This window comes from Ursus americanus, chromosome 1 (genome assembly GCF_024610735.1).
Source record: "Ursus americanus isolate L20-20 chromosome 1, mUrsAme1.1.p, whole genome shotgun sequence".
Taxonomy (NCBI): Eukaryota; Metazoa; Chordata; class Mammalia; order Carnivora; family Ursidae; genus Ursus; species Ursus americanus.
In genome coordinates, this window is record NC_142127.1 from 18,178,119 (window position 1) to 18,200,190 (window position 22,072).

At 38.9% G+C, this 22,072-nt stretch overlaps 1 protein-coding gene and 1 long non-coding RNA gene across 12 annotated transcripts in view; both read left to right on the forward strand.

Annotated features, from left to right (window-relative positions):
• Positions 1 to 21,454, forward strand: part of R3HDM1 (R3H domain containing 1) — a 134,098-nt gene extending 112,644 nt beyond the window's left edge. For all 11 annotated transcript variants that reach the window (XM_087858476.1, XM_087858211.1, XM_045782907.2 and 8 more), the window contains 6 exons: positions 3,514 to 3,617; positions 5,579 to 5,751; positions 13,339 to 13,483; positions 18,759 to 18,841; positions 19,318 to 19,402; positions 20,105 to 21,454. In XM_087858476.1, the coding sequence (XP_087714602.1) occupies positions 3,514 to 3,617; positions 5,579 to 5,751; positions 13,339 to 13,483; positions 18,759 to 18,841; positions 19,318 to 19,402; positions 20,105 to 20,466 (952 nt within the window). In that variant the 3' untranslated portion in view covers positions 20,467 to 21,454. The remainder of the gene's footprint in view (positions 1 to 3,513; positions 3,618 to 5,578; positions 5,752 to 13,338; positions 13,484 to 18,758; positions 18,842 to 19,317; positions 19,403 to 20,104) is intronic.
• On the forward strand, positions 13,493 to 16,120 carry LOC148110717 (uncharacterized). The gene is made up of 2 exons (XR_015722758.1): positions 13,493 to 13,948; positions 14,177 to 16,120. It is a non-coding gene; the product is annotated as an uncharacterized LOC148110717 (long non-coding RNA).
• Positions 21,455 to 22,072: the final 618 nt, after the last annotated feature.

Consider the following 22,072-nt stretch of genomic DNA (forward strand, 5'->3'; position numbering starts at 1 on the left):
TCTATATTCTCATTACATTTTCATTAATACTTTTTTCAAGTCTACACATCATCTTGACCATTGTTACTCTGAATTCCATTTCTGATAATTTGGTTACATCCATATCCATTAGTTCTGTGGCAGAGGCCACAGACTCATTGTCTTGTCTTTGCTGCAGGGGATTTCTCCTTCTCGTCATTCTGATGAGGAGAGGTTGCAGGGTTGTCCAGAGCCCAAATTATTGACCGGGACCCAGGCCGCGTGCCCTTGTTTTATGGGGATCTTAGGGATGTGAGCTTCTTGATTTTTCAGCCTGCCTTCTGGGGCAGGGGCCTGCCGCGCCGATACTCAGGCAACCCTGTTTGGGTAGAGTCTCCGTGTCCCCTGCGAGGGGGGATGGGGATGGGCACCCTGTGAGCCGGTCTTTCCAGGCTTTTGTTCTCTGGCGGCTTTCCCTGGCGGTTTGCTGTGCCTCTTCTGGGAGTCAGAGCAGCAGTAGCCGAATCTCAGCCTCTGTCACAGAACAGAGGGGATCGCCGACCGTTCTCCACTGTTGTTCTGGCCACTTTAACTCTGTTACTGTTGGTACTGCTCAACCCTGCAGCATCCCGGGATGTGCGCCCCACACCCGGCGTCCCAGCCCTCACTTCCAGGCCGGCACATCTCTGTCCTTTGTGTTTCTAACACCGCCAGCCACCCCGTGCGCTCCCGGAGCTCCCGGTCTCAGTCTGGATCCAGTGAGCGCACCGGAGTTCCGTGAGAAGTCTGGTGGCGCGCGCTCCCGGCTCACCGGTCTCAGTCTGCTCTCTCGCAGGTGCCGGTCCATGAGTCCGCCCGCTCCCCTGTGCAGGTGGCTGCTGCTTCCCGCGCCCGAAGGCGGCGGCTCCCTCCCCCTTCCATTTATCTTCTGATATCTGTGCGGGGTTTCACGGCTCCCTGCTTCGTACCTCAATACTCAGCGCTGGAGAGGTTCATTTGTAGAGATCCAGATGTATCTTCCTGCGTCTCAGGCTGATTCCGTGGATGTTCTGGCTGGTCTGGTACCTATCCAACTCGACTCAGGGGACCAGCTGAAAAAGGGGTCCCCTACTCCTCCGCCATCTTAACCCTCTATCTCATTTTAATTCGGTTTTTTGATCACTAATGAAGATGTACACTTTTAATTTGACTATTTGTATTTTGAATTATTTGGTCAAGTCTTTCCTCATAGTTTGGTAAGGTAAGTGTTAATCACACACTTATTGATGAAAGAGCTCAAGTTCAAAGTCATACTACAAATAAATGGAGTTTGAACTCAACCCCATGCTGCCTCCTGATACCCAAATCCACAGTGCTTTCCACTGTATCAAGTATTAAATGTCAAAAGCCATTAAAATAGATAGCAGTGTAACATCGCTTGAATCTGCAAGAATATCCAGTGAGTATATCTTAATAACAAGAATTAATTTCCACTCACAGTGTATTGAATACATTACCATGATCTAATCCAAGAGGCATCAGAAGTACCCCTTAAAAGGACAGTTGTAAGCATTCATCAAGGGTTATAGGACTTTTTTTTTAATTTCTTAAAATTCTTCATACTTTGGTAGACTACAGTAGGTTTCTGATTTTAAAAATACATAATGTGTTTATCATTTCTTCCATCATGGCTTTGATTCCAAAATACAGTAAGAATGCAAAAAAAAAAAAAAACTAGAGGGAAGAGGAATTTTTACCCATGAATTATTGTAGAACACTGTAGAAATAAGATGAACATAGAAAACCCAGAAGAAGAAACCTTTTGGATACTTAGGTCATGTATCAATCTCTGCTGATCCTGGAGAGGCCGTTTTGCAGCAGTTTGACTTGGCTGTACCATAGAATGGGAAGGGACAGCTCCTAAAAAATAGAGCAAAACAATTGGTGTCAGCGGCAAGGCCGATTTTTGTTGCAATGTACTCTAATACCTTTGAAAGTTGATATTACTAGTTTTAATTTACATTCATGGTTTTCAGGAAGCTTGGGACCAAATGGATTCATGGGATTGATGTTTTATTTTCCTGTTCAGTGGTAGTGTATGAACTTCTTCAAGAACTAGGCCTGGTGTTTTGCTTTTTAAAGTCCTCTTTCTGGACCGCCTGGGTGGCTCAGTCATTAAGCATCTGCCTTTGGCTCAGGGCGTGATCCCAGAGTCCTGGGATTGAGCCCCGCATCAGGCTCCATGCTCTGCTGGGAGCCTGCTTCTTCCTCTCCCACTCCCCCTGCTTTTGTTCCCTCTCTCACTGACTCTCTCTCTCTCTGTCAAATAAATAAATAAAATCTTAAAAAAAAAAAAATACTCTTTCTGTTACTTGAGGGGCACCTGGCTGGCTCAGTCAGTGGAGCATGCAACTCTTAATATTGGAGTTATGAGTTCAAGCCCCATGTTTGGTATAGAGATTACTAAAAGAAAAAAAAAAAAAGATTCTGATTACTTGAGAATTCTCAGAACTAATAGTATCACTCTCTTATTTGAAACTATTTTCCTCAAAGACTGGGCTAAACGGGAAAACTTTAAAGACGTATTGTGGCCAATCCCATATTAGTTTGAGTCTCAAGGATTAACTTAAAAAATAAAGGAAAGGAGCGCCTGAATGGCTCAATCTGAGCCTTCAGCTCAGGTCATGGTCCCAGGGTCCTGGGATCGAAGCCCACGTGGGGCTCCCTGCTGAGCAGGTAATCTGTTTCTCCCTCTCCCTCTGCTCCTCCCCTCCGTTCCGTCTCACTCTCTGTCTCTCAAATAAATAAAATTTTAAAAATACAGGAAAAACTGAATAGTTTTATACTAACAGCCTATGATTTTGTCAATATTTATGTTAGAATGTGTCAGAATTATGTTTTACTATTTCCTTTATTCTTAGTACATATTTTAAGCAATTAAAACAGTGGCGCCTGGATGGCTCATTTGGGTAAGGGTCTGCGTTTTGCTCAGGTCATGATCTCAGGGTCCTGGAACGAAACCCCAGGTCAGGCTCCTTGCTCAGTGGGAAGCCTGCTTCTCCCTCTGCCACTCCCTCTGCTTGTGCACTCGCTTACTCGCTCTCTGACAAATAAATAAAATCTTTTTTTAAAAAGGCAATAAAACCTTTTTCTCTGAGTCTCATTGTTATCAAACTGCATATTCTCTTTTTTAAAAAAATATCTTAGTAAGATCCAAATAAATTACTTTTTCATTTTGTAAAGTTAGTGAGTTATCTTTCTTTTTAAAATAATTATTTGGATAATTAAAAAGTCATATTTAGAATAAGTTGTAAAGGAGTAAGAACAATGAAATTAGGAGTGGTTTTTTCCTGGTTTTAAAAAATCAGTATTATTGTCATAAACATAAAGAGATTTTTATCCAAAAAGTAATTGTTTATAACTCATAGAGAATAGAGGTAGATTTTATTTTTACTCCTAACCAATTTGAAAAATAATTTCATTTAAATAAATTTGTAGGATTGTTCAAAGAATCTTCACAGTCATCTCCATCTCACTATGCTGTGTTTTTATGATTGTCTGATTTTTCCCCCATAGCTCATCAGTAGGTTACTTGCCACATCCAGGATCAGAACAAGTACAGTTTCCTCGAACTACTTCACCATGCAATTCCCAGCAGCTTCAAAGCCACCAGTGTGCAGGTATGAATATAATTGGAAAAATAGGTAATGGTTTGTCCATTTGAGAAATTAGGTTCCTTAGGCATTTCTAGAACACGGTTTTTAACTTGTTATGTGCTGAGATATACCCAAGATATTTAGGGTGCCTTGCAAATTCAGAGCTAACCGTTCCCGTCCGATCCTTCCTTTTCTACTGTTACTACTCCCACACTACTGTCCTGTTTCTCTTCCTCAGACTCTCCTTTCTTCCCCACCTCAGAAACACTGATGTTCTCTGGGATCATCTCCTTACTCTTCATGCTCTTCCTAGGTGACGCATCCACCTCCTAGACTTCAATAACTGTTTTTTGCCAGTGCCTCTCAAATTTCCTTTTGGCTGAGAAGAAGCCAGATAGCCAGCTGCCTATTGGGCCCCTACCGGTTGTGTCAGAGGCACTTTAGATTTAGTACTTCTTTCTCTTTCTGCATCCCTCACCTCACCTTCCCTCTAGGGACCAAAAAGTTTTCAAAGTCGTAATCACCTCTCTTTTCTTCTCTCCTTTCACATTTGTGCCCCCACCATTCCCTCAAATCTCATGCCTTCTTTCCTTCCCCACTGCCGCCGTTCTTTGTCGGTCTTTTCACATCTTATTTGCAGCTATCTCCTGAGTATTTTGCTTATTTCATGTTTCCCCCACACCCAACTTTCCTCCTCCCCAACGCGCGCGCGCACACAGACACACACTGTTTAAGAAATACTTTCCTGAAACATAAGTCTCTTTATATCATTCCTCTGAATCAGGAATGTGCATGGATTCTCCATCTAAACTCCCTAGCAAGTAAGCCTCCTATTTATAGTTTCCTGTTCAAGTCAAACAAAACTGTGTTTTGAGAAAGTATCATGCTTTTTCATGCCAAAGACACTTTTGTACCTGTTCCTCCCTCTGCCAGGAATGCCCATCTACCATTATTTGCCAAAATGCTGTTGTCCTTAAAGTTTGACTTAAAAATCACCTCTTGTGGAAAGACTTCCCAGTACTTAAAATAGAGTTTGTTGCTTCTTTTTTTGGCTTCCATAGTGTCTTAAACAATCCTCTATCATGATACCATATTTTATTATAATGATTTCTTGACGTATGTAAATCTCTGAGAAACAGAGAAATAGTAAATGATTATCAAATAAATGACTAAGAGCGTGCATCCAGCATAGGCTGCTGTCAATGAGGAGAACTTTGAGGTGTCCCTAAGTGGTCAGCCCTCTGTGGTTTGCCTAGCCAACCAGGCTGGCTCTATTTCTAGGAAACTGGAAACTACCATTTGGGTTACTGCAGTGCAAACTGTGGCCCTCAAGGTGTAAGAATCCTACCTTACCTTATGCTGAAGGGGTGGGCGGCAGGCAACATACATGCCTAATACTAGTAGTGCTGCAGACTAGTACACAAGAAAAATAAGTCAGATAAGGACACAGGTATAATAGTCCACTTATTTCTGCTATACAGTTAACAAGTGTTTGTGCATGCATATGATCATTACAACTTTTTAAAGTTAGCCAAGGAGGTCTTTGCTGCCCTTTACAGATGAGAACATGTAATAAAAGAGGTTAAATGATTTTTTCCAGAGTACTAAAATTGTGCTTTCTGATTCCCATATCCCAAACTTTTTCTTCTCTATTTAATGCCAATTTTTAAATTATTTTTTAAATTAATCACTTTTATAGATAATGTCTCAATTATGCTACTCTCTACTAGGTCCTGTAGTAGATAATTGGACTTTCCTCAGTAACTTATTTTTAGGGTAAGATGTTTAGGCCTACAGAGTTCCATTTTAATGCCTTTTTAAACATACAGTGCTTGTAGCATGAAGCTCTAGGGCTTAAATCTGGCTCGCGTATATGATAGTAAAGTTTTGTTCAGAGTGTAAAATTATTGGCATTTTCTTAACGTTTAAGGATACCAGCTAGTTGGTAAAGTGACTGATTGCAGTGTCCCAACTCTGATTTCCAGCTGTGCCACCTCCGCCCCCTGGTGGAGGAATGGTGATGATGCAGCTCAATGTACCAAACAATCCACAATCTCGCGCCCACTCACCCCCACAGTGGAAACAAAACAAATATTACTGTGATCACCAGAGAGGGCAGAAGTGTGTGGAATTTAGCAATGTAGACAATATTGTCCAGGTAAGATGCTTCTTTTGTTTATTATAATTTTAAAACTTTCTACATTTGAGGCTTGACTTTGAATTTGAAATCTTCTCATATTAATAAAGAAGTTTGAACATCGTCTATATCCACACTATTTCTTTCAATATGTAAATATTATTTTTCAACTTTTGCATATTCAAATATTTTTAATTTAAAAAAATCAGAAGATGTACTAGATCTAAAATTTGATTAAAAAAATTAAGTAGTTTTCCTACATTTTCCATATGAACTGTTAGTGCAACCAGAAGGTTGATGAGAGAACACTCCTTATTGTAGAAGAAATACAGTTAATAAATATAAAAGCAATGGTGGAATATAAAAATCACACTTTGGAATCTCACTACAATAATGGATCAAAGAAAATCACCAGCACATGTCAGGAACATTAGGAAAAGGTTTATGGGGGAATTTAAAATGGATAGATTAGGCAGACAACACTTGAAGCAACTGATCAATTATAAGATCACTGAAAGTGGGTCAACCAAATATTATTTGTCTCCTAATGTAGTGTAGAAGAAAGTACACAGCATCACCTATAATGTACTCTTATCAAAAACACAGCCTGAATCTAACCAAGCCTCCAAATCTAGCTATTAATTTACAGAAAATAAAGGAAGAGGAAAAAAACAACTTATACCATGGACTATTTTACTGGACAAATTGGCCTCGTTTCTTTAAAAAAAAAAATAGCATTTTGAAATGAAGGCTGAGTGTTCCATAGATTAAAAGATACTCAGTTGTTATAATCAGATACAACATGCAGATCTTCCTTAGATATTGAACACTCAAAAGACATTCTTCAGCATAGAGAGGATATCTAAATACGTTAATTTTGTTAGTGTAAGAATCATGATTTTTTTTAAAAAATAATAGTTCCTGGGGTGCCTGGATGGCTCAGTCGGTCGGGTGTCTGACTCTTGATCTCAGGTCTTGTTCTCAGAGTCATGAGTTCAAGCCTCACACTGTGCTCCACAGCGGATGTGGAGCCTACTTTTAAAAAAATAATAATTGTCTGTTAGATAAAAATATTTTTAAAATATTTATATCTTAAAATATTTGCAAATGAAATGCTGTGATATCTGAGATTTGCTTAAAATTCTTTAGGGGGAACAAAGCACGGTAAAACACAATCAAAGCTGGGTGATGGGTCCATGGAAGTTCATTATGTTCATGTACATTGGGTGTAGAGATTACTTTAAAAAACTAAAACAAAATCCTGAAAGAAAATATTAATGAATAAGTAAATATTTTTTAAAAAGGAACTGAATAAATATTTCAATGCACATGACAAAATATAGTAGAATAAAAAGGCCAAAGATCATTTATAGGCTAGCTCACAAACTAAATGGCCAATGACCATTAATCAGATGAAAATATAAAAGTATTTTTATCTTTATTGGGAAAATTTAGGAAGACTAAAATTTGCAGTGTTGGCAGAGATGTCCAGTTACAAACCCTCTTGTACATTCTTGATGGTACTACAGATTAGTGGAACTCTTCTTGGAGGCAGTTTAATGACATTTTTGAAAATGTAGAAGGCACACAGCAATTCAACACCAAAACCACAAACAATCCAATTAAATATTGGGCAGAAGACTTCCTGGCAGAAGATATTTTTCCAAAGAAGACATACAGATGGCCAACAGATACATGAAAAGATGTTCAGTATCACTCATCGGGGAAATGCAAATCAAAACCACAATGAGATATCACCTTACACCTGTCAGAATGGCTAAAATCAAAAAGACAAGAAATAGCAAGTGTTGGTGAGGATGTGGAGGAAAAGGAACCCTCATGCACTGTTGGTGGGAATGCAGACTGGTATAGCCACTATGGAAAACAGTATGGGCTTTCCTCAAAAAATTAAAAATAGAAATACCATGTGATTTAATAATTCTACCGGGTATTTATCCAAGGAAAATGGGAACACTAATTCAAAAAAATTTAAGCAGCCCTAAGCATTGTTTACAATAGTCAAGATATGGCCGCAACCTAAGTGTACATTGATAGACGAATGGATAAGGAAGATGTGGTATATAAACAATGGAATATTACTCAGCCATAAAAAAAAAGAACGAGATCTTGCCATTTGCAACAACGTGGATGGACCTAGAGAGTATTATGCTAAGTGAAATAAGTCAGACTGAGAAAGACAAATACCATATGATTTCACTCATATGTGGAACCTAAAAAACAAATGAATAAACAGAAAGTAGAGCCAGGCCTATAAATACATAGAACAAACTGATGGTTGCCAGGGATGGGGGGATGAGGAGATAGAGATAATAGATGAAGGGGAGTGGGAGATACAGGCGATACATTCATATGGAATGCATAAGTCATGGAGATGAAACGTTCAGCATAAGGAATATAGTCAGTGATAATTGTAGTAGCATTATATGGTGACAGATGGTAGCTGTACTTGTGGTGAGTATAGCATAATGTATAGAGAAGTTGAATCACTGTTTTGTACACCTGAAACTAATGTTGAACTGTCAACTGTACTCAATTTTTTTTAAATTTAACTTAGAAGTTACATAGCCTTTGATCCACAAATTTACTTCTAGAACTTTATCCAGTAAAAATTGTGGAACAAGAACACAAGAATATGTGTACACGGGTATTTCTTTCTTACTTGTTGTGACCTTGAAAAGCTAAAAATATCTTGATATTCAACAGTGGATAACTGATTAAATAAATTAGTATACCATTTAGGAAAATATCTTAAGTGTATGTACTAAAAAGAATGGGATACACCTATTACCCAAAGGTAGTTTTTAAATACCATTCTCCACCAAAAGCAACCAGGGCTCCTTAGTGAAATGACTGTTGCCAGAGTTCATTCAGGGAAAAGTACAAGATTATTCTGGAACATGTTGCTGTGCCAGAAATTAATGAAGTACTTAAAGGATGATGGAGATGTGTCAACGGACACAGGGCCAGGCTTAAATACTTTGGAAATAAAATAAGAAATGAATGATCACCCATTAAATAAAATAGAATCCATGAGTCCGTACTGATATAAAGGAATGAATGGGGGAAAAGTGAAGCTCTTCTTTAGAGTAAAATGTGAACTGTAAATAATAGAAATAATGATAGAATTAGAAAATCGCCACCTGCAAACCACCAGGCAAGAATCATCATTGGAGGAGAGAGGGTTCTAGGAAAATGGCAGAGTAGAAGCATCAGGAGTCTATCTCTCCACCTGGAAGTAATTGCACTGGCAGAATCTGTCTGATATAAACAGTTTTGGAGCTCTAGAATCTGTTGAAGGCTTGCAACTGCCAGAGAAAAGCTTGGGTGGTAAATTGCAATTGAATTCAGTCAAAGTGGGCTTTTAGCCCAGTAGCCGCTACCTATCCTTACCTCCACCCCCTGACAGGCAACTCTGCACGTTGTTACTAGAGCTGCTTACAGGAGCCAGGGTGGCCAAAAAGGATCCTGTCCTCCAAATACAAAGGATTTGTGTTCTCATCATGGGTCTCTGCTTCTGATCATAGAGGTGTAGACAAAAGGGCAGTAACCATTGTTGTTGCACCTGCCCACATTGTTGCAAATCTCTTCCCCCTGACACTTCGAGGGGACTTAAAGGGCCAGAACCCTGTATTTCTTCCCTTCATTGTTCTCTTTGAGTCCGTTTTGGGAGCCACACAGTAAGGACTAGGACATTTCAAAAGCACCTGAATATATAGGGCACATGCACAGGAAAAGACACGGGCCAAACTCTGAGAAGACCTCAAGGTTTACCTCAGGCCAATCTTTGGCACAGAGACAGCCTGCAAAAGTCAAACAAAAACCATAACAATAGTAACAAAACACAACAAGCCCTGGGAAGAAGAGGGGGGAGAATCTGATTTCCAGTTACCATATTGTTAGATCCAAATGTCCAATTCTCAACAAAGAGTTACAAGACATGTGAAGAAACAGGACAGTATGGCCCATTCAAGGGAAGAAAAAATAAGTCAACATAAAATTGTCCCTGAAAAAGACCTGATGACAGACCTCCTAGACAAAGACCTTAAAATAGCTGTCTTCTTGTAGCTCAAAGAACTACAGGAAGATATGGAGAAAGACAAGAAAACAATGTATGAACAAAATGGAAATATCAGTAAAGAGACAGAAAACCTAAAAAGAAGCCAGAAAAAAATTCTGGAGCTGAAAATATAATAACTGAAATGAAAAGTTCACTGGAAGAATTCAGTGGTAGATGCAAGCAGGCTGAAGAGAGAATCAGAGAACTTGAAGACAGGTTAGTGGAAATGATCAAGTCTGAGGAACAGACAGAAAAAAGAATGAATGAAAGTGAACAGAGCCTAAGGGACCTGTGGGACACCATCAAGTTGACCAACATACACATTGCAGTTGTCCCAAAAGGAGAAGAGAAAATATTTGCAGAAATAACGGTTGAAAACTTACCAAATTTGGTAAAAGACATGAATATAAACATCAAGCGGCAGGTAAGAACTCCCAAAATACCCACACTGAAACATAATATAATCAGTCTCAAAAGATAAAGACAGAATATTAAAAGCAGCGGGAAAAGAAACAACTTGACACATATAAAAGATCCTCAAAAAGATTATCGGCAGATTTCTCATCAGAAACTGGAGGCCAGGGGTGCCTGGGTGGCACAGCGGTTAAGCGTCTGCCTTCGGCTCAGGGCGTGATCCCAGCGTTCTGGGATCGAGCCCCACATCAGGCTCCTCCGCTATGAGCCTGCTTCTTCCTCTCCCACTCCCCCTGCTTGTGTTCCCTCTCTCGCTGGCTGTCTCTATCTCTGTCAAATAAATAAATAAAATCTTTAAAAAAAAAAAAAAAGAAAGAAAGAAAGAAACGAGGCCAGAGGCAGCAGGCCAGTATATTCAAAGTGTTAAAAGGAAAAAAAAAATGTTAACCAAGAATCCTGTATCTGGCAAAACTGCCCTTTAAAGTGAGGTAGAAATTAAAGTCCCCAGATAAACAAAAGCTGAGACCTATCCTGCAAGAAATTCTCAAAGGGGTCCTGCAGAGTGAAATAGAACAGTAGACAGTAAGACAAAGCTATATCTAGAAATAAAGTTCTCAAGTTAAACACATGAGCAATTATAAAAACTGGTCGTATTGTACCAATGGTCTATAACTCTACTTTTTGCTTTCTACAAAATTTAAGAGACTAATGCACTTTGGGGCACACAATGTATAAAGATGTAATTTTATGACATGAGCAACCGAAAGGGGTAGGGACAGACCCGTAAAGAGCAGAGTTTTTGTATAGTATTGAAGTTAGACTGGTATAAATTCAAATTAGTGTTATAACCTTAGGGTGTTAGGTGTAATACCCAAGGTAAACCACCCCACCCCACCCCCCCAAAAAAAAAAAACAAAAAAACATGGGAATATATACAAAAGGAAATGAGAAAGGAATTTAAACATTTTACTACAAAAAATGGAGTAAACACAAAAGAAGACAGTAATGCAGGAAACGAAGGGTGGGAAGGAGCTGGAAAGCATATAGAAAACAGCAAAATGACAAAGATAAGTCCCTCTTTATCAGTAGTTATTTTAACTGTAAAGACAGAGATTGGCAGAATGGATAAAAACACCTTATCTAACTGTATGCTGTCTACAAGACTCACTTTAGGTCCAAAGACACAAATGAATTGAAAATGAAAGGAGGCAAAAAGATATTTCATGAAAATAGTAACCAAAAGAGAATAGGGGTTGTTATTGCTAATATTAAAGTAAGACTAGATCAAAAAAAATTTCACGATACAAAAGTTCAATACAGCAAGAAGTTATAATAGGTATAAACCTGATTATATGAACCTAATAATTACTTACCTGATAGCAGACCATCACATAATAGTTGGCAACTCTAACGCCCTACTCTCAATAAGGGATACAACAACCAGGCAAGTGTTAAGTAAGGAAATGGAGAGCTTAAACACAGCAAACCAACTAGATCCAGCAGAGGTATAGAGAGCACTCTCCCTGACAACAGCAGCATACACATTCTTCCTGTGTGCATGGGACATATTCTTGGATAGACCATCTATATGTTATGCAACAAGTTAAATCTCAGTAGATTTTTAAAAGGTACATATCAGCCAACATTGTACTGGCAGTCCTGCCTAGAGCAGTTAGACAAGAAAAAGAAATAAAAGGCATCCAAATTGGAAAGGAAGAAGTAAAATTCTCCCTTTACAGATAATATGCTCTCCCCCTAAGACACTTATAAAGAGAAAAGAAAAAATAGTAACTTCACAACAAAGAAACCTGGTAGATACCATCTTAACCAAGTGATGGAAATAAACATCACCAGGACTGTGTTAACACATGGACCTCAGGTTCTTTCTCATGATGCATTGAGCTGGACACAATATCCCTTCTCTAGTAGTCCTTACCCAAATGTACATTGTGAATTTGGGCATGAGGAAGCAGCAGGCAAACCCAAATTGAGGGACATTCTACACAATAACTGATCTTCAAAATGACCTTCAAAAACTGATCTTCAAAAATATCAAAGTCATGAGAGAGAAAAAAGAGTAAGGCTGTGTTCCCAGTTTAAAATAAAAAGGAGGACCTGGGTGTCTCAGTCGGTTAAGCATCCAACTCTTGATTTCAGCTCAGGTCTTGATCTCAGGCTTGTGAGTTCAAGCCCCATGCTACTTAAAAAAAAAAAAAAAAAAAAAAAAGATGAAGGAGACGTGACAACTAAATGCACCTTTTGATTCTGAACTAGAAGGGGAGATTTTTTTTTCTTTCTTTTTTTGTTATAAAGTATGTTAATGGGACAATTGGTGAAATTTGAATAAACTCTATAGATTATATAATATTGTTATATTGTTAATTGCCTGATTTTGATAATTCTTTTTTTTTTCCAAGGACTTTTCTTAGAAACATCTTTATTTCAAGTGTTCTTAAACACATAGAGTAGAATCACTTTATATAGATTTTGATGACCCTGCTCTGGTTAATTATATAAGAAAATACCCTTGTTTTTAGGAAAAAGACACTAAGTTATTTTGGGATGGGGGTATTGTAAGCAACCCATTCCAAATCATTTGGAAAAAAAATAACAGTATATACAGAGAGAGAGATATAAAGATTTAAAAATATGCAGAGAGATATTTATATAAAAATATAAGAAAATAACATTTGGGAAAACTGAGAATTCTTTGTACTATTTTTGGTAATTGTTCTTTAGGGATGAATTGTTTAAAAATTGTTTTAAAAATCTTTAGGGATGAAATTTTAAATAAACCGTTAACATGACAAAAAGAATGAGATAAACGTTTATTTTTTTGTCATGGAAAAGTATCTATAATATTACTGTCCAGGTATAAAAGCAAGATTCAAAAATAGGATGAATAGTCTACTTCAGTTTTTGTAAAATATAGACGTATGCATGTATATGAAATAGTCTGTTCCAGTGTTTATCTTTGGTAGTTTAAATTATAAATTCCTGTTTTAATTTTTTAATAACAAATATGTATTTGTAATCAGAAAAAAATAATTTGTCCAAAAGTTAATCTGTAAAGAGTGTGACTAAAATGCTAACCTATTTTTTTGATGTGATTACAGCACAGCCCTCAACTCAGTAGTCCCATTATTTCACCAGCTCAGTCGCCAGCACCAGCTCAGCTGACCACCCTGAAAACTGTGCGTTCCTCTGGACCACCCCTTTCCATCATACCTCAGTTTTCTAGACCTTTCGTTCCAGGGCAAGGTAAGTGTACAAAACTAGTCACAGCCTCAGAGGATTGTAGGGCATCCCCGCCCCTAGCTGTTGAGTGGAACTGTTGAATCACTTTATTGTACACCTGAAACTCTTAAAACACTGTATGTTAACCTACACTGAAATTAATTTTTTTTTAATTAAAGATAAAAGACATCCCTTCCCAATCACTTTGTGATTTCCCTTGGTACTGCTTTCAGTTCACTACAGGACTGCAGTTTCTCCTCCACCCAGGCATATGTGTTTATTACCGTCTACTCTCCTAATCTCAGTGTTTCATCACTAGTTAATAATTACTATCTTAGTAACTACTTCCATTCAATAATTACTTATGTGATAGAGTTAAAAATGACCATAACTTACTATCCTTAGACTCCGTTTCTTTATAGTAGTAATATCCAATGCTATAAACTTGTTTTTTATTTCTAGTTTTTATATTATAGTATATATCAAGAGGTTTTTCTTTTTTTTTTTTTTTTTTTTTTTTTTTTTTTAAATTTTATTTATTTATTTGAAAGAGAGACAGCCAGCGAGAGAGGGAACACAGGCAGAGGGAGTGGGAGAGGGAGAAGCAGGCTCCCAGCAGAGGAGCCCGATGTGGGGCTCGATCCCATAACGCCGGGATCACGCCCTGAGCCAAAGGCAGACGCTTAACCGCTGTGCCACCCAGGCGCCCCTCAAGAGGTTTTTCAAAAGTGTATTCAACAGTTACCGAGTTCTCATTGTGCCCTTAACATACAAAGATCAATAAGGTGAAGTCCTCACCTTCACTGACCCTCAGTCTAGTTAGAGGAACAACAAATGGATGATTATAAAATAATATGGAAAACATTAATTTTATTTTCTGGAATTTATCCAAAGGATAATGCACACAGTGATTTATCCACAGAAGAGTTTGGCCTATAGCAGAAAAATGCAAATCAACCTAATGTCCATCAGTAGGATTAGATTAAGTATATCTATATAAGGAATACTGTGTAGTTATCCACAAATCATGTTTTAAAGAATCGTTAGAAGAAGTATTCACAGTACAGTGATTTTTAAAAAACAGGTTACATAAAGAAGAGTGGGAGATACAAACTTCCAGTTATGGAATGAGTAAGTCACAGGGATGGGGAGTACAGCATAGGGGAATATACTCAGTTGTATTATAATGGCATTGTATGGTGCCAGATGGTAGCTGCACTTGTGGCGAGCATAGCATAACATATAAGTTGTGGGGTCACTGTGTTGTACACCTGAAACTAATGTAACATTGTGTGTCAACCATACTTCAATTTAAAAAGGCAGCACTTGGCTGGCTCAGTCTGTAGAGCATGAGACTCTTAATCTTGGGGTCGTGAGTTTGAGGCCCATGTCGGGCATAGAGATTACTTAATTTAAAAAAATTTTTTTAATTAAAAATAAAAGTTACGTGGGCATTTCAAAACAGAAGATATACAAATGTCCAGCAAGCCTTTGAACAGGTGCTCAATATCATTCATTATTCATTAGGGAAAGGAATATTAAAATCTGAATGAAATATCACTTCACCCCCCCCAGAATGGGTATAATCAAAAAGATTAGCATCAATGAATGTAGGTGAAGTTACAGAGCAACTAAAATTCTCGCACACTGGTGTAGAGTTGTAAAAAAAATTTTTTGTAAAGGTTTTATTTATTTATTTGTCAGAGAGAGAGCAAACGAGCACAAGTGCGGGGGAGCAGCAGGCAGAGAGAGAAGCAGGCTTCCTGCTGAGCAAGGACCCTGGTCCAGGACTCAATTCCGGGACCCTGAGATCATGACCTGAGCTGAAGGCAGGCGCTTAACCAACTGAGCCACCCAGGCACCCCTAGAGAGTAAAATTTTAAAACCACTTTAGAAACAGATTTGAATTTTTTACAAAGTTAATCACTTACGTGGCAATGCAGCAATTCCACTCCTAGGTATTTACCCAAGAAAGATGAAAACATATCTATGCAGACATGTACAACAACATATATAAGAACCTTATTTTAATTGCCCAAAGTGGACATGACCCAGTGTCCACCAACCAAAGACTATTAGATAAACAAGTTGTAATGGATCCTTAAAATGAAATACTACTCAACAATTTGAATGAACAAAGCAAACTGACCTGCAACAACATCGATGAATTTCAGAGTCACGTTAAGCAAAAACAAGTCAGACAGAAAAAGAAGACCTATTATATGATTCTAATTAAATAAAATCCAGTTATAGCCAAACTAAGCTATGATGTTAGAAATCAGGTAGTGATGTGGATGGGATATGGAATTGACTGTTAAGGAACTTGAGGGAACTTTTCAGGGGATGGAAACGCTCATTGTCTTTTTTTGGGTTGTGATTACATGGACTTTTACAATTGTTAGAATTCATCAAATCCAACACTAAAGATATGCATTTTATTTCACGTAAATTATATCTCAATTTTTTAAAGACTTATGGGGCGCCTGGGTGCCTCAGTCGGTTAAGCATCTGCCTTCAGCTCAGGTCGCGATCTCAGGGAGATCCCTACTCAACAGAGAGTGTGCTTCTTCCTCTCCCTCTGTCCCTCCCCCCACCCCCGCCCACTCAAGCTCTCTCTCTCTCAAATAAATAAATAAAATCTTAAAAAAAAAAAAAAGGAAAGACTTATAAAATACACATATGTAGGGGCACCTGGGTGGCTCAGTCAGTTAAGCATCTGCCCTTGGCTCAAGTCATGATCCCAGGGTCCTGGGATAGAGCCCCACATCAGGCTCCCTGCTCAGTGGGGAGCCTGCTTCTCCCTCTTCCTCTGCCTACCCCTCCCCCTGCTTGTGTGCTCTTGCTCTCTTTCTCTCTTCTCTCAAATAAATAAATAAAATCTTTTTTTAAAAATACACATATGTACACATGTGTGAGCACATATAGGTAGAACAAAGACTGAAAAATACATACCAAAATGTTAGAAGGGATGGAATTACCAGAGAGGTTCTAATTTTCTCTTTTGTAATTCTCTGTTTCGAAATTTTCTACAAAGCCACATACCTTAATAATCTAGAAAAATAAAACATGTTATAAATAATAAATGTAAACGGTATATGGCAGTATAGTAATATTGGGATGCATGGTCTGGTATGAATGCCCCAAGAGGAGCACACAGCATGGCCTATAAGGAGGGGACTTTGATTACTGTTATCTACAGCTCATCTCCATATTTCAAAAGAATACTGCTCCCTAGGTCTAAACTTAACTCTGACTTTCTTGCAGCTGTTTCTTATGCATTTCATGCTTCTCTGGTATCAGTGTTAAGCCACCATAGTGGCCCCTCACATAGTGCTTGGGAAGGAGCAAGTGTGCCATGGGCGTGTCCTGCCAGAGAGCTGCCCTAGCACCTTCACACTGTTCATCTGAAAAGAGCTCCGTGGAGTAGAGAGAAGTCTACACCTTGCTTTTCTCTGTTAGGAAGCTTTCAGGAGAAGGGATATGATTCTTTGAAGTGCTTTTCTAGCACCTATGCATAATCCCCCTCCAAATACAGAATGTACTGAATTGGGGAACTTATGGTTAAAATAAAATGAGACATTTTTTTTAAGATTTATTTATTTTAGAGGGGGAGTGCATGTGTGTGAACCGGGGGTGGGGGCATGTGTGTAAACCGGGGGTGGGGGCGCGCAGAGGGAGAGAGAATCCTCAAGCAAACTCCCTGCTAAGTGTGGAGCTTGATGTAGAGCTTGATCCCAGGACCCTGAAATCATGACCTGAGCCCAAATCAAGAGTCAGACACTTAACCAACTGAGCCACCCAGGCACCCCTAAAATGAGAATATTAATAAATGAAAACATTATTCTCCAAGACAAGGTTTTTGCAATCAGCATTTATTAATCCCTTTTAAAGAGTGTTTAAGAGCAGACCTAACCTAAAGTCTAAACATACCCATTTGTTAAGACTATAAAAATCTTTGTAACAGGAACCTGGCTGGCTCAGTTGAAAGAACGTACAATTCTTGATCTCAGGGTCATGAGTTCAAGCCCCGTAGTGGGTGTAGAGATTATTAAAAAAAATAATAACTTTTTTTCTTTTTTCCTTTTTTTTTTCTTTTCTTTTTCTTTTTCTTTTTCTTTTTTTTTTTTCTTTTTTTTGAGAGGGAGACAGAGGTGGTGGGAAGGGGCAGAGAGAGGGGGAAAGAGAATTTTTTTTCTCCCCAGTGGCATTATCTTTACTTTTTTTTAACTTTTTAAATTTAAATCCAGTTAATTAACATATATTATTTGTTTCAGAGATACAGGCCTATAATTCATCAGTCTTATATAATACCCAGTGCTTATTAAAACACATGTCCTCCTTAATGTCCATCACCCAGTTACCCCATCTCCTTTACCCCTCCCCTCCAGCAACCCTCAGTTTGTTTCCTATGATTAAGAGTCTCTTATGGTTAGTCTCCCTCTCTGGTTTCATCTTGTTTTATTTTTTCCTCTCTTGAGGGAGAGAGAATCTTAAGCAGGCTCAACACACAGTACGGAGCCCAACGTGGGGCTTGATCTCACAACCCTGAGGTCATGACCTGAGCTGAAATCAAGGGTCAGATGTTTAACCAGCTGAGCCACCCAGGTGCTCCAAAATAAATGAACTTAAAAAAAAAATGTTTGTAATGAATGTATATAAATGTATACATGAATATATTTGTAGTGATTAATAGCGGCTTTGGGGAGTGAGACCTGGCTCAATCAGTGGAACATGCAACTCTTGATGTCGGGATTGTGGGTTTGAGCCCCACATTGGGCATAGAAATTACTAAAGAAAAAAACTAAAAATATTAAAAAAAAACAAAAAAGCAGTGACTTTGGAGAGATAGAGAGCTAAATGTTTTTTCAGGGTTTTTTCCTTCTCCTGAAATGTAAGTTATATCACTTTTGAATCATCATAGAAAATGTGGATTTTAGCATCTCAAGTGGGTGAAATGGGTATTTCAGTTATTTTGGAGGATTTCATATCGAATATTAAAATAAATTAGGGAACTTTCTCTCCATCCTATCCCCTTTCCACCCAGTTCCCCCCACTTACCTTCCTTCATAGGCACTGTTATTAGTCTCTATTCCTCTCAGAAGTTTATCCCGGCTCTTTAAAGGGAAAATGGAAACTTCTAATCCTTTTTAAAAATATGTCAGTACCGACACTTTTTTTATTCTACCAAACGTGTTTTCCCTAGTCATCTTAACTATTTTGGACAATTTAGAAAACTTTGGGAAGTACTTTTATAACTGAGCAGAGAACAATGTAAAAATGTTTTTTTGTTGACTTTCAGGAGATGCCAGATACCCATTACTTGGCCAGCCTCTGCAGTACAACCCTCCTGCTGTTCTGCACGGACACATTCCAACCCAGCAGGTGTGAAAGCTAGCATCCTGACGACCTAGGCTTTGTTGGCAGAACATCATATATGTGTTGCAGAGAGTGCAGGGGCTCTGGGCCCACCTGCTGGCACTGCACAAGGGAGACCTCTGTGCCTTAGCCAGTTGATTTATCAGTGTCGTCTGGCTGCGTTGCGTCTGGGTCTGGCCCTACTGAGAGCAGACAAGGGAGAAGGTGGTGTGCTGTTTGCCTGAGCAGTCATGTACTAGTGCTCTCCAAAAGGGGGAGCAAAGGGTGGCTGGGGCATCAGAGCACCCTTGCTTATGAAAGACAACAAGTGACTGGTCATAGTGAGGGACAGAAATGCCATTACCACAGGGGCTTGGGATTGGATTTTTTTCTGCTGAAGTACAAAACCCAGACTGAGTACGTTTAGGTGTTAAGTGTTTAAACATTACGGTCACATTTTTCAGCACTGTGAACCTTATTTCTCATCTGTTTGTGGTTTTCAGGGTCAATCTGGCAACAGGCATGGAAACCGAGGAAGGAAGCAAGCTAAAAAAGCTGCATCCACTGACCTTGGTGCGGGAGAAGCAGGTATGTCCCTGAGAGGCAGTTGGGTGTGGTTCTCCAAAGTGTTGACCAGTTCCACAGAAATGGGCTTTCCACTTCCTAACGGCCTGCCCAACTCTATAGGAAACTATGCCATCTACAATGTAGGGCCTTTAAAATACCTTCTTTTAATTATCTCATTTCAGATTTCGTAGTGCAGTAAGGTACAGGTGGATTTAGGAAGGATGAAGGGACCAAAGGGAAAAGTTCTGTGTGAAAGGAACAGGTAGAGTGACACTCTTTGCCTCTGTTTTGGAGAAAGGAAGTAGTCCTTACACCCACGCAGAGATAGTCTGATGAACAAATAACTGCCTTTCTGTGGCAGAGGGCTTTCAAGTATGCACTCAACAGCCTTGGGTGGTTATGCCAAGTGCTCTTACGTTTATTTTACAATGGGAACGGGAAGTTCGAGAAACAGCCTAACTTAGAGAATCCATTATACAATGCTGTGTTTTCTATGTACAGCTGTCAGTAAAAACTGAGATGGGTAGTTGAGTGCTATTAGCTCTACACCCCTGCCTTAGAGGTAAGTAGGAATGATTTTAAAAATGTCCATAATTATAGTTTTGTGGGTTTGAAGGATTTCACAAAATCCCGTTCATTTCTTATGTCATATTTGGGTCTTCAGTACTTTTTGCCCACCATTTTTGGTAACAGATTATTAATTCTACACCTTTTCCATTCTAGTTGTTGGGAAGGTCTTGGAAATTACTGAACTACCAGATGGAATAACTCGCATGGAAGCCGAGAAGCTTTTTGGGGAACTCTTTAAAATTGGCGCCAAGATCCGGTGGCTCCGGGACCCTCAATCCCAGCCCCAGCTGCGTCGTCACCCCCTCTGCTGTGGCAGCGGGGACAACACTGTCAACCCTGAACGCTCTAAACCCAGTGACTTGGCCTCCACATATACCGTCTTAGCCACATTCCCCTCCATTTCAGCTGCACAGAGTGCATTGAAGAAACAAATTAACTCAGTTAACAAGTTTAAGCTGAGAACGAGCAAGAAGCACTATGACTTTCACATTCTGGAAAGGGCAAGTTCTCAGTAACAGAGCCACCTTGGACCCTTGGCCTTTATGATTCCCCTGTCCTCACCCATCTTTAATTGGCTTGGTATTTGGAGCTTCTGTTAACATGATAGAGACTCCTAGGACGTGTGGTCATGGCGTTATAGCTTTTGAAGACAGGCCAGTGATCCAGCAAAGGGGGAAAATTACACATTTCACCCCAAATGACTGTAGGAATCCACATCGGAATGATACAGAGTTAGCAGCTTTTTCTGAGGAAATGCTGTTCAAATGCCTCCTAACTTTTATAGTTATTTTGTTTTATATTTCTGAATTCTTGTATCAGATCCAAAGCTCTATTGTACAGCAAATTATTCTTCAAAATGATTACAACCAGTTGCAACCTGTATTTCTTTTTTGCAGCCAGCACAATGTGACCCAACATAGAATTTGGGGGGAAAAGAATGCAGGAGTGGAATAACCAAGTCAAAACCATGTACTATCTTTTTGGGGGGCTGGAGGGTGCCTAAGGAGAGCCCACAAATAGAAGATTACTCTTCCCCTGTATCTCTAAACACAAACAATTTTCAGAAAACACAGAGCTCCCTCGTAGGGTCCTTTCCTTATTCATTTAGGTAGTATGAACATTAAGTGTAAAGTAAATTATGTTCTTAACACTTCTTAATCAAACCACTTAGATTCAAAGGGGAATAGGAATCATTTTAGGCAGGAAAATACTTCCTTTTTTTTTTTTGATAAGTGTCCCTCTGATAAGTAAATGCCACTTATTTGCATTCCCCTCCTTGTGGATTTTTTGTCACCTAAGGAAATGCATTTGATGAGTGCTGGAAACTTCTTAAGTGGTTTAAAATTTGTTTTCATTGTTTGCAGCGGATCACTGGACATCAAAGATTCATTGCACTTATGAACAAGGAACCTTTTTTTCAATTTCTGTGTAATTTGCAAGGCTGTACAATGTGTGCTGATGCAAGCCTTTTTCAGTTCAAGAGAATAAATGTTTACAAATATAGATCCATTTTGTCTTTTGTAAATTAAAAACGCCTTTTTAAATGAGTATTCGTATAGAAGACTTAACCTGTCTTGAAGATTTCAATTTTAAATTTGCAAAAGATGATAGACAGTAAACCTGCTCATTTTACAAAAGTCTTACAAAGCATCGCTTTCTCTGTGGGAGTGATTCCTGTGAGTACGATTCATGTCATTTTGTTCTATCATAAAGTTAATACCAATCAATTAAAGACAGTTTTGAGTATGAATATACTTACAGTCAGATAAGTGAAAATAGAACATTATGTTTGTTTGGATAAAGAATCTGTGGTTTTAGCTGATATATTGAGCACCCCATTGTCCAGTTTAGCTCAAACGCTTTATAGAAAGCTTTTTCCATTTACTAGCCAAGCACAGCCAAACTTCTTGTAAACCCAAAAAGTGGGAGTATCTGCCATCTACAGCTTGCCTGGAGCCTGATTTGCTTCCAGCCCATACTACAGGTTCACTTTGCAACTCAAGAGCAACAGGTGTTTAATTAGACTCTGGCACAGATGCTCACTCACTCTAAAGCTTTTGCAAAGTCCCACGTGGTCTCAGGGAATCCCAGGCCTCCCTGTAAGCTGGTACATCCTGATGT